This window comes from Hylobates moloch, unplaced genomic scaffold, assembly GCF_009828535.3.
Source record: "Hylobates moloch isolate HMO894 unplaced genomic scaffold, HMol_V3 SCAFFOLD_5, whole genome shotgun sequence".
Classification (NCBI taxonomy): Eukaryota; Metazoa; Chordata; class Mammalia; order Primates; family Hylobatidae; genus Hylobates; species Hylobates moloch.
The window spans coordinates 30,596,078-30,609,049 of record NW_026652280.1 but is presented as its reverse complement, the minus strand read 5'-3'; the positions used below and the strand labels follow the sequence as shown (position 1 = coordinate 30,609,049).

General features: G+C 53.2%; 1 protein-coding gene across 2 annotated transcripts in view; it reads right to left on the bottom strand.

The window, feature by feature from the left end:
* The window catches only part of SMAD7 (SMAD family member 7), a 31,043-nt gene extending 19,270 nt beyond the window's left edge, over positions 1-11,773 (bottom strand). The window contains exons 1-3 of one of the 2 annotated variants that reach the window (XM_032152352.2): positions 11,067-11,773; positions 9,656-9,709; positions 3,753-3,827 (exon numbers count right to left, since the gene is read on the bottom strand). In XM_032152352.2, coding sequence (XP_032008243.1) covers positions 3,753-3,827; positions 9,656-9,709; positions 11,067-11,673 — 736 coding nt within the window. In that variant the 5' untranslated portion in view covers positions 11,674-11,773. The remainder of the gene's footprint in view (positions 1-3,752; positions 3,828-9,655; positions 9,710-11,066) is intronic. The other variant, XM_032152353.2, reaches the window with a different exon arrangement.
* Positions 11,774-12,972: the final 1,199 nt, after the last annotated feature.

Below are 12,972 nucleotides of genomic sequence, written 5' to 3'. Positions count from 1 at the left end.
AAATGAGAGCCCCCAGACAGAAACTCCAGATGGAGGCTGCAAAGATGATAGCTTCCAACACATGCTCTGCATTCCCAGTGATCCCCGGAAAGCTCTGGGAGCAAATCCTTTCCATTTCCACGACAGAGCTGAGCCTGGAGGCTTCCCAGCTACATCAGACCTCTCCCAGGTCATCTTCCTGAGCCATGACACATCCATGTCCAAGCAGCAGCATGGACCTGTTCCGGAGTTGCGTGCCTTTCAAAAGACACCCATCCCAGAGAGTCAGGCACAGACTGCCAAATCACAATGCAGAATCAATCCACAAACTCCACCCTACAAGTCCACAACCTCTTGGAGAGGCTGCCCTGACATCAATCCACCCCAGCAACAGGGACCCACCCTATCCCAGAGCCTGCCTGTGGGCATCTGCACGCTCTCATGTGTTTGCGCACGGGATTGTCTATCTGTACGTCTGTGGCAACACCCACCCACCCACTCACCCACCCCTCCAACACACACACACACATACACACACAAGCTTGCACCCAGCAATCCATCTGTCTCAGAGAGCCAGCTGTCAAAAATGAAAGTACAATCTCCTGGAAGCAAGTCACTGCCTTCTAAAAATGTCCCGTTTTCCCAGACCGAGGAAACTTGCAGGGGTGGGGTGTGTTTCACTGCAAGTCCCTAACGACCAGGCCTGTCGTCTACCCACCCCCCCAGCCCCCCCCAAAACAAAGCTGCAATGCTGGAATTCCAACCTGCAGCCAGCAGCCCCGCCCCCGGGCTCCTACCCGCCCACTCCCCTTCCTCCCGGGCAGTTTGCAAGGGCGCAGGAAAGGGAAGGGCCAGCCTTGGAGTCACCCTTGCATTTCAGGAGGGGACAGGCCTTTGAGCACACCCCACCCCCACCTCGGAGGCACCACATTTTCACATTCGGCTGTTTTTTCTTTCCCTTCTTCCCTTGCCAAGAGAATCAAGCCCTGGCTCCTGCTGCCGACCTTCCTCCCACCCTAAACTGAGCCCCATTCATTAAGCCCGCTCTCAGCCAGGGCAGGACAGGAAGGAAAACAGCACACAGGGCCTGTGAAAGAGGCTCAGAGAGGTTATTTCAAGGAGGAGGAGGGAGAAACTCCTCACAGTTTTCACTGCTCCCCACCTTGCTGCCAGGCTCCCACCCCCCAACCTCAGTATCTGCTATGCCCCTTCCCCCATCCAGCCCTGCCACATCCAGCCACTGGCCTCATCCTCAGCAAAGCAGACACACCCAGGCCAACCCCCATGGAACGATCAACTTCTTGAAAAGGAGGAGGTTTGGACTTTCTCCATTTACAAAACTCCCTGCCCTGGACCGGGGCCAATAAAGTTCCCTTTTGGAAGGCATTCTCGCTACAAAGAGGACAGCCCTAGGTTTTCTCCATGCCCATCACCTCCCCTCCAGACACCCCCAAGCCAGTGACATCAACCCCCAAAACAGTGCACCCTCCCCACCATGGCCCATTATGAATACACTGTACCAACTCTGAATGGAAAGAAGAAAGAGCTCAAACTTTGAAGCCTTCGGAATTAGTAAATCAAGAGCTGAAATTCAAAACAAATGCTCTTTCTACGTGGAGGGCCCCCTCTTTTCTCTCTGCAGTCTTCTGAAGCCACACTGCCCTTCAGAGAGTCACTGCTTCTTCCTGGCAGTTCCTTATTAATATCTGTGTCTACAATTACCTGGGGGGGTGAGGGGAAGGAGTTAATGATTGTTTTACCCCCAGTTTCTTTCTAGGACTGGAAGAGCTTTGGGGAAAAAAAAGCCCACCCATCGGCCGGGCGCAGTGGCTCACACCTGTAATCTCAGCACTTGGGGAGGACGGGGGTGGTTGGATCACCTGAGGTCAGGAGTTCGAGACCAGCCTGGCCAACATGGCGAAACCCCATCTCTACTAAAAATACAAAAAATTAGCTGGGCACGGTGGTGGGTGCCTGTAATCCCAGCTACTTGGAAGGCTGAGGCAGGAGAATTGCTTGAACCTGGGAGGCGCAGGTTGCAGTGAGCTGAAATCACGCCACTGCACTCCAGCCTGGGCGACAGAGCGAGACTCTGTCAAAAAAGAAAAAAAAAAAAAGCCCACCCATCTCCTGAGGGCTTCGCAGGTCACATGGCACTGGCGGGTGAAGAGGCGCTCAGGCTAGTATCTCAGCCTGGTGTCGTCATTTCCTCCGGCAGGGGAGACAGACAAGATGTTATCAATAAGACAAACCTTCCGAAAGGACCCTTTCAAAAGCTGCCACTTCCCTTGCTTATTTCATGTGGTTTGGAGGGGCCGGGACTCCTCCCTGCACATTCAGGGTTTAAAAAATAAAACCATCTAACAACATCCTGAGCGTGTTATTCTGCTGAGACCCTTTCCTCTCATTGGCCTTCTTTCTTTCAAGAACTCTCTCAGCCTTAGAAAGCAGAAAAGATGCAGTTCACACACTGCTGCCTTTTCTCCCTCCTCGACTCCTCTGTCCACTCCCACCATACTGCCTGAAGCCCCCTCCCTTCTCTGGGTCCCTCTTTTTCCTGCTCAACTCTCATTAGAAGCTTTGAGTAAACAATACACTCAGTCTCGGATAACAGTCAAAGTATATATTGCATTGAAATGAAAACAAACAAGGGTCTCCCTAAAGACATTCTCAGCAAGCTCAGTTCCTGGAGAGGAGAGCCCGGGAGGGAGCCATCCGGGAATGAACTTTGCCTGAGCCAGCCATGGAGGAACCACCACCAAGTATTCAGAGCAGGCACCCCACACAAAAGGGTGCCCCTCACACAAGAGGATACACCACAACAGGGCACAGCTTCTATTCGAGCTGCTACCACGTGATCCTACAGGCAAGGAAATGCCAAATGCCCAAAACTCTGCTGGAATTTCTGTTTTTAAGGTTGTTTTCCCTCTTGCTTCAGCCAGTTCTTAGAAAATCTAGTGATGACATTGTGGGGATGGAAAAACAGGTAGAAATAGGATTTCTTCAGAACAACATGAAATGCGTCCCATGTACCTAGCCAGTGAGTTTCTCTAAGTACTTCCCTCTTGTCACATCCTCAGGAACAACAATGCTCAAGCTACCCCGTGCCTCTCAGCCAGCCCCGTGACCCCCCAGCACTGGCATTCTAGGCCTTCACGCATACCTGTGAGCCCTGAGGAAAACCTGCCCCGCTAGGGAACAATTATAGCTCCTACTGTCGGCAGTGCTCCCACCCTGGTGCTCCCAGCCCCAGACATGTGCTGCAAAATCCTTCAGCAAGCTGGGCTGGGAATCAGAACTTGGGAGGGAAGCCTCAGATCTACTCTGAAATCCCATTGTACGCTTGGGATCTGTCTTCAACAAGTTCCCTAAAGATGGGTCCATTCCCTTTACATCCCCCACGCACAAAGAGCAAAAGCAAAAAAAGAGCTCAAATGCATGAGTTAATGACACCAAAGTCACCAAGCTGAAGCCCCCCAAGCCAGGAGCTGCTTAAAAATAACCGGGCAACACTTCACACACCAAAGCAGTCCCCAGCTCGCTCTTGTCTCCCCGTCCATGGAACGGACCCAGTGTCCAGAGCGTAAAGGACTGCAGGATGAGGAGCTGAAAGGCACCACAATGTCACCATCGATGCATCCAACTTAAGGCATATAAAAATGAGGATGAAGTCCAGACCCGCTGGGGTGGCAGAAGGCCACCCCCATTCCTCCAGTCTCTAGCAATTTCAAAAAACGTTGGAACTGCCAGGAAAATAAAAGAAAGCATCTTACCTGAAAGCCCCCCAGGGGCCAGATAATTCGTTCCCCCTGTTTCAGCGGAGGAAGGCACAGCATCTGGACAGTCTGCTGTGGATTTGAAAAGGGAGAGAAAGAAATAAATACACAAATAAAAACACCGAGATCCATCTTTAAGCACGCTCTAAACAGCACGAAAGACAAACCACACATTCCAAAAGGCTGACTCGCGGCCTTGATGCTGATTATTAATGGTCTGCTCAGGCTTCACTGCCCATCGTAAGACAGACCACAGCACCTTGTCACCCATCTGGGCTCCGGGCGGCCAGTTAATCATTACTGGAGTCAGGCTCAATGAGACTGGCTGGAATTTCTCTTTCATTACCAGTCCCCCATTAAGGATACCAGGTGGTTCCCAAGGTCAAAGGAGGTTTGGGTTGGACTTTCTCAACCCTGGTTGCTCTGTCATCCCTCATCAAGGGCAGAAGCCTCCCTCCTTGGAGCCCATGTCCTCTCTGCCTTCATCCTTTTAAAGACAGGTTTCCCAGTTCTTGGAAACATTCTCAAGATTGGTGTTGGGCTGCAGGGACTTCTTCCCCCTAACTTAAGTAGAGCAAAGTATACAAAATCCCAAGTAGACGCAATGAATGTTACTCATGTATACACCTGTGTAACCACCACCAGATCAAGACAGAGAACATTCTCAGCAAGGCTCCGAGCCGGAGGGGAAATGTTCAACCTCTCCCAGGCTAGTCCAAACCCCTCATCTCTGGAAACCTTCCCAGGCAATCCCAGACCTGCAAGGCTCTCTGCTCTCAGTTCCTATAAAACCTTTGGCACCCAACACTTGGAGTTTCCTCACTGATTTTTACCTTTAGATTGCATCTGCCCTTAACTAGACTTCTCTTCAACTTCTGTCACCCTCAGGTACTCAGCACAGTGACCTCACCGTTAATGAGGATAATGACAATTCCAGCTGAGAAACAGAGACTCCACAACCGCCCTCCAAGCAATTAAAGCAAAACCTAAAGTCCATGAACCACAACTCATTAGTCCCATGAAACACAAATATACAAGACCCTGTAAGCTTGTCATGCACCACTGGCAGTGCCAAACTCCCTGAAGTTCTAGGAGAGAGCCCGGCTAAGGAAAGCTGCTGCCCAGGTCCGCAGCAAACACAGCAGGTTGGATCATGCAGACACCAGGCCTCCTACTCCAGGCCACTAGGACAATGTCCCTGTGGGTTTCCAATTGGAACCACTTGGCCATGCTGGCAAATAGGAAAGCCAAAAATAAAAGAGCAGCCAAGGGCAAGTAGCCCATGGGAATCCTTTAGTGGCCTACACATAGCCCCAAACCATCTCTGGCTTTCTGCTGTCTGCCCCGCTTATTGCTAAGGTTCTCTCTCTAACTCAGGGTCACTCCCTCTCCCACATTCTCCAGGCTGGAGGGACAACTTTTCAAGAACTCTCCTAAGTGGAGGAGAGGCAGAAGTGGAGGCAGGCGTGGGGGTGAGGTGGCCGTGGTGGGTAGGGGAGAAAGAAGACTGTGTGTGTAATCTCATTTTATCAGGGTAAAGGCTAATTCCTAACAGGAATATACAGTTTTACAGGATACACTTAATCAAACAGAAAACAATAGAGGCAGGCAGGAAATGGAGTTACTTGTTAAATGGTGTATACCCTGCACTTTCTAAACCATTTTGATGGCCTTCATCATTTTCTAGAGATAGGCTTCTCAACCCTCTCCTCCACCCACTCCTCCCAGACGGAAGACACCCCCACATTAAACATGATGACTTATCCACAGCCACTCCCCCCCACCTTTGGCTGGCAGAATCCCAGGGGGCAAGGTGTGTTTCAAAGGAAAAGCCGGGCATCTCAGAGCAGAGCTGGGACCATGTTCAGGGTGTCAGCCCATCTCAGATCAAAGGTAAGCCAGCTCCACACAGGCAACCACAAGCGTTTTTGTGAAATGGTGCTCTGCCCTTCTGCAGTGGCTTTGATCTCAGGAGGGATTTACAAACGTTAATTAAGCCTCCCTACCACCCCTGTGAAGAAGCAAAGTATACCTGTTCCACAGGCAGCTAGGTAAACTGAGGCGTCACTGACTAGCTCAAAGGGCCACCCAGTGAGCTGGGCTATTCCCAAGAGTCCAGTCCTATCCCCAAGAGTCCAGTCCTATCCCATGGCTCTCACTCCCCAGGCAGGCTATGGAATCCCTACCCTCTTTCCTGGAGGTGGCCAGGCCATCCAGACTGGCCTCAAGGTTAAAGGAGCCATACCTCCATCTCTCACTCACAGAAAAGCTCTGCATAGACAGATCTCTGAAGTCAGGGTCTCACCTTAGGCCTGTGTCACCTGTTCCCCAGAGCCCAGGCTGGCTGGCAGACAGAAGCTCTAGGCCACTCCTGACTCATGCAACGCTAAGTATTATCAAGCACTCGGTAAGCACTAGGTTCTGCGGGAGAAAAAGACTCATTCCTTTCTCTGAGCAGCTCCAACAGAGTCTTTGAAAACCCAACCCTGGGGAGCAGCCAAGGAGTGAACTATTGAGAATGAGTACAAGGTAAAGGGGCTGGGAGTCCCACGATAGTCTCAGAAACTGCATTCTGAGCTTCCTAAGTACTATTAAAGACAGAGGAGCCCCTACCCACCACTGTACCCCAAGGGTCCCAGCTCTGCCCCAGGTAGTTCACCGAACCCAGAACTCAAATGAACCCTGGTTATAAAAGAACACAGCACTGTCAGGCGCGGTGGCTCACGCCTGTAATCCCAGCACTTTGGCAGGCCAAGGCAGGCGGATCACACGAGGTCAGGCGGGCGGATCACGTGAGACCATCCTGGCTAACTCGGTGAAACCCCGTCTCTACTAAAAATACAAAAAATTAGCTGGGCATGGTGGCGGGCACCTGTAGTCCCAGCTGCTCGGGAGGCTGAGGCAGGAGAATGGCGTGAACCTGGGAGGTGGAGCTTGCAGTGAGCCGAGATCGGGCCACTGCACTCCAGCCTGGGTGACAGAGCGAGACTCTGTCTCGAAAAAAAAAAGAACACAGCACTGCATCGGAATCCTCAAATTTCTAGGTAGGCACATCATCATGCCTGTAAAATGAATGAATGAACCAATGAATGAATGAATGACCTAATCTCTTTCATCATGCTGATTTTAAAAGAGGCCTAGAAAAGTTAAGAGGGACCTCAGTTAAGAGGCAAACGCAGTGCCAGATCTCAGGTCAAGACACTAGAATTCCGACCTGGATTTGGAGGCTGGATCTGCCAATGGATACTGGCCACCTGGGTCCCTCAAGAGCTCACCCAGCAACCCTCCAAGGCCAGCCATTCTTCAAACCTTTCAGACCATCAGATACAATGAAACATGGGAAGCAGAGCCCACACAGCTATCTGCGAGATCCAGCTTTAAACAGCAAATTCTGACTTCTTGTGGGATGCGGAGGTGGGGGAGTCTTTCTGACTTCTGACAGCCACAAGTCACAACTGGCCTCCCCTAGGTTCAGTCATGTGAACACGCTTTCAAAGAAGGCTCTGCTGGTTGGACCACACAGTACCTAGGTGTCTAAAGTCCAGGCCTCCCAGAGGCTGAGTGGAGTGGCTTAAATTATAGCAAAATGGAGTTCCTAGCTTTGAGCCCTTTGTGTCTCCAAAGGCTGCAGGGTACCAGGCACCAGCCCTATTCCCATCACCTTTTCCCAAGATGGAGACTTCACAGGATGTATTCCTTTAGTTGTGCAACTGGTTAAGATTTTAACAGTTGTCCACTGTAAAACTTTGTGCCTGTTTCATCTAGTAACCCAAGACCAAAAATTCAACCTACGACTTAGAAACTGAAGAATGTAAATGGTCCATGTAGATTCCTGGGCCAAACATTCTCCCATACGCAAAATGGGGATGAAGACCTGGGTCAGCGCCCATCTGTGGTCTGACCTCAATGCCCCCGGCCATAGCAGCTGGCAAAACCAGCCCCAGACCTGTGAGAGGGGGATGTGCTCCAGCTCCAGACCTGGCCGTCCTCCAATGTGGCAGGACAATTCCCTTCGTGGGGGCTTTGTCTATTACTGATGCTAAATTCTTACACAGCAGTGCCTTTTCTCATTTCTTTTTTTGTTCTATTTTCAACAAAACCTTTTGGGTGAGTAACCAGCTGTCTTAGTTTCCGATTGGCAGGTTAATCACTTCCTATTGGCTGATCTGGAGAACTTTTCTCCCCCGTGGAAATGGCACATTCCTGTCTTTGTGGCTTCTCTGTTTACACACATTTTGCTACCTAATGTCAACACTTGCTAATGAATAAATATATCACTCCACTCACCGAAAATGAGGCCCTGGCCTGGCAGAAGGACTGCTTAAATCCTGAGAACAGATTTATCCCAGTATCTCCGCAGGAAACCCAAGGGAACATGGCCTTTCTTTTCTATGGTTTTTGGAGGTTTCTGGGAACATTTACCCCTGCTGGTCTTTATCCCTGGGGCTAAGGTCACTGTTCTCTCTCTTTTAAGGAAAATCTCCAAATTTGAAGAATATGGAAGGACAAACAAAGGTCAGAGGTGGCCCCTTGGAAAACTAACTTCATAAAAGAATTCTTGATTCTTTAAGCCAAAACCCAGTCAAGTTACAGTCTTTGGGAAAACAGAGCTTGGTAATTCCAGTTAACGTTTGTTACAAATACAGAGAACTGTGTATCTTCTCATTAATAACCATTTATCTGGTGTTTTGTAAATCGAAAGCAAAATATCACATGCTTTGCGGGCCACTTATTAGACCGGCACCAGGCAAGCAGGAACGCCTTCCCAACTTGAGGGAGCTGGTAGAGTCCCAGGAGGACTGGCTGCAGAGTATGGGCTTCAGTTACACGTTCATTAAAGTATTTAATTTATGACAACGCCCCAGCAAAACTTTTAATTAGTGGGGGGAAAGGCCCAACAGCCAAAACGCAGGAGGCGGAAGGACTTGCAGAATTCCAGGAGCTAAATGGTGCCCAACCCTTCACTTTTCCTTCTCCCAGAACCTTGGCAAAATAAAAATGTCCCAAGTATTAATGTTTTTTCAGGCACCAGTATACAGGCACAAAAATCAAGGTTACATACAACCTGTACTTTTAGCAAACAGATCTATCTCCTACTGTAAGAGGGAGCTCCAGGAATTTGGGTTTGTCCTTGTTGTCGCCCCCAAGTTCATTTTGCTGACCCTGTCCCCAGCACGGTGATGTCCAGAGGATGGACCCCTGTGCTGCTGCCGGCCAGAAGTTGAATGCAGACAACCACAACAGGGCTGGTGCCAGTCTCAAATGGGCTTCTGCCCTGGCTTCATGCCAGCCAGTGACAAAGCAGCAGACAGGCAGAGCTATGCTCAAAACTTTGATAGCCCCTATGGAGAATACTGAGAAAACCTCGGGAGAGGACTGACTTGCAGGTGACTGGAGCAGGGACCTACCCCCCCTTTTACTGGCTGTTGCCTATACTTCTGAAGCGTTCTAGTGTCTACTCCAGACCAAAGTATTCTTTGCACCTTCTCAAGCCGTCTTCCCATCTATCGAATCACCCTTTCCATTATTCCCACTGATGCTCCCGGCACTCACGAAGTCTCCGAGTTTTCCCCATCAACCAGTCCTATTTGGTTCCCAAGACACTTCTTTCTGGACTAAAGGTTCCACGTGTTAAAGCTGAACCCACCGGCTACACAGCGCAAATACATGAAAAAGGAACAAAATGTAAAGCGTATCAAGGGAACGTCTTTGCAAAAACAGTAAACAAAAACCCAGCCACAACAGAAAAATTCACCAAACTTCCAACAGAGGAAAACTAGAACCAATGTGAAGCAAGTCCAGCACCTCCCCAAGCCTTTGCCTACACACAAAAAGCCAGGTTCTAGAGGCTCTATTTCTAACTTAAGATAAGCAGGATATTTTAAAAATCATCTACTCACCAGTTGGTTTGAGAAAATCCATCGGGTATCTGGAGTAAGGAGGGGGGGGAGACTCTGAAATTAAAAAAGCAAGAGAAAATAAAGGCCCAGCCATGAGAAGAGAGATAGAAACTTATGATAACAGAGGCATTCTTTTAACCCAACTGTTTGTCTTAGCTGTGGGGGTTGGAGGCAGGGCCGCGAGGCGGTGATTGCCTTGATATTTAGCTGTCAGATAAACAAAAGAGGCCGCCTGGCGCCAGCCTCAGCGCTCCGCTCCTCCACGTCTGCGGCCGCCGCCGCCGCCGCGCTCGGCTGGCCCGGCTGGAAACCACCGGCTCGGCCGGAGCCGCGCACTTCACAGTTCACAGGGCGGGGGGTGACCATGCCCCCTCCCCGTCCTCGGACTCCAGATCCAGCTCCCAGCAACCTCGGCTCCCCGCCCCGGCCCGCCCCCCCCCGGGGTGCAATTCACCTCCGCCCCCGCCGGTCCACTCGGCACCCGCGCGGGGACACGGGGCTCCCCATTCCCAACGCACTTTGGAGATGCATCCCAAGCGTGCTAGTGAACTTGGGGGATCTGTGGGCGCCCGGGGTGAACCCTCACATCACACTCTGTGTACAGAGACGTACAGAAAAGGAAAGAATGGAGAAAGCTGAGAGGATAAAAGGGAAGGAGTTTGAGGGTCTCAGCCGAGAAGCCCAGGCCCCAGCGCAGTAAGAGGCGACAACGTCACTGAGGCGCCGGGGCCCCACTAATCTACAGACTTATCTGTGCGGAAGGAACGAAAAAGTAGGGGACACCCCACTTCTCCTGCCTCTTTGTTCCTCTGCACCCTGGGGCTGGCAGAGTTGAAAGGAAACAGATACCCAGTACAGGCTTCCATCCAACTCTCTTTGCCCCAAAACTCCAAAGGTGCGCGGCCACGACAGTATCTGGGCCACTGGTGTTCGACGTGATTCTCCGTATTTACTAAAGGAGTAAATACGGAGACCTTCCAGCCTTTAGCACGCTTCTCCCAGCCTTCCTTGGCGGGCCTGGACCAAATCCAACTCGGCCACACACCTCAACGTCTTTCCGGGTGCGGGGAGGCGTGACCCCCCCCACCTCCCTCTGCACCCCCTTGTTGATCCGGAAATGAAGGCGTCTAATTTGTAACCGCAGACTGTGCAGGAGCAGTGCCCATAGACCCCTTCGGGGCAGCACAGGATAAAACCTGGAAGGGAACCCCCAGGGAATGCCCTTTGAGTTTCCCCTTGTCCTTTCTCTACTTTCAGCCCCCAGTCTCTTCCCAGGAGGGTATGCACACTCCCCCAGGAGGGTATGCACACTCCCCCTGGAGGGGTGGCTGCACAAACGCACTGCCCTAGGGGCTTTTCTTCCAGCCCTGGCGCGCCGGAAAATGTTGGGGGTAGGGGGACAACTTCTCACCTAGTTCGCAGAGTCGGCTAAGGTGATGGGGGTTGCAGCACACCAGCTCGGGGTTGATCTTCCCGTAAGATTCACAGCAACACAGCCTCTTGACTTCCGAGGAATGCCTGAGATCCGGCCACCTGAACACTTTGCACAGCAGGAGGGGGAGCGAGTAGGACGAGGGCGGCTGCGCAGGCTGCGCGCTGGCGGGCGCCCCCGGGCCCAGCCTGCAGTCCAGGCGGCCGGGCAGCAGGAGGCACGCGGTGCGCGTCCCGCCGCGGGACTCCACGGCCTGGAGCAGCAGCTCCAGCTGCCGCTCCTTCAGTTTCTTGAGCACCGAGTGCGTGAGCGCCTTCAGATCCGCCTCGGCGCCCCCGGCCGCGCCCGCGGCTGGCGGGTGGGGATGGTGGTGACCTTTGGCACCTCGCACCGCCTTGCCCAGGCAGCATCCAGCCCTGCCCGGGCCGCCGCCCCCGGCCCCATGCGCTCGGCTGTCCGTCGCCCCTTCTCCCCGCAGCTCGCCTCCTCCTCCACCTCCCCCCGCGCCCTCCTCCTCGTCCTCGCCGCCGGGCGCACGGCTCCTCCAGAGACGCCGGACGAGCGCAGATCGTTTGGTCCTGAACATGCGGGGCGAGGAGGCGAGGAGAAAAGTCGTTTGCCGGCTAAGGAGCGAACATGACCTCCGCACACCATGAAGAAGTCGGGCGCCGAGTTGGGGCAGCAGGCGCAGGCGACAGCAGCAGCAGCAGGGGCCCGGGCAGGAGCGGCGGCGGCCCGAGGGGCGCTCCGTGGCATGCGCCAGTCTCCCGGAGGCCGGGGCGCGCGCGGGGGCCCGGGGGCGCCCGCCGGGGATCGGGGGCCTGCGCTCCGGCTGCCCCACCCCGCGCGGCCCGCGCCCTGCGCGGCTCTCCGGCCCCGGCGCGCCCCGGAGGAACCCGGCTGCCGCTTCCCTGGGGACGGCCGAGCCTGCCCCCGTCGGCGCCTCCCCAAAAAGAGGCCCCCCCGCAGTGGCTCCCGAATGTCGGGCTCGCCAGCCTCGGCTTCCTACATGGAAGGTCCGCGGGGGCAAAAAACGAAAGGCGTTCGGCTGGGCTGTTGGAAGAAGGAAAAAGCCTCTTTCCCCCTTGCTAAGCAACTTAATTTGGGGGTGGGGAGAAGCAGGCAATTAAAAAAAAAAGCAAGCACGCGATTTATTTTTTTCCTCTATATCCTTAGTAACCGGATCTCCTCGAATTCCGTGCACACGAAGACTCAGGGGAGGGGGCCGAGTGGACTTCACCCCGCATGAGATGTCTGGCGAAATAAGAAGGCTCTCGCAAAACCTAACAACCAAATATGCAAAGCCCCAAATGAAAAACACCACCTCCTCGAACCTCAGAGGTCTAGGGGCGTCCGGCTGGAACTGGGGTTTAAAAAAAGAAAATGTTTACAAAGTATAACAAGATGTTTGATGGGTGGAAAAACGTATCCACGAGTTACATCCCCCCTGTTTCCTTGCAAAGCCCCGCTGGTCTTCCTCTCCTTTTCTTCTGCCAAAAAAAAAAAAAAAATCGTGTATTTTTTTAATCCACAGAAAGCTTTGGCTAGACCGCTTCAATCCTGCGCATCTGGGTGGTTTAGGGGAGTCTCTGATCTTTCCTCCTGCGCTCCTGGGGGCCCAGGTCCTCGGCGGGGACTTCCTCGAGGCTGGCGGGGGCGCAGGGGCAGAAGATGCTGCGGCGGCGGCTGAGCCCGGCGGGGCTGACAGCGCGGGGGAGGGCGGCGCGGCGGCGGCGGAGGGCCCCAGACGGGTCGCGCGTTTCGCCCCCCGTGGGCACAAGCTGCTTGCTAGTGCAGGGGCCGCCGGTGTCCCTTCTCCTGGCCGCGGCTGGCCGCCGAGGTTCCCCGCATGGGCTGCTCGCCTCGACCCAACTGCGGCGGCAGA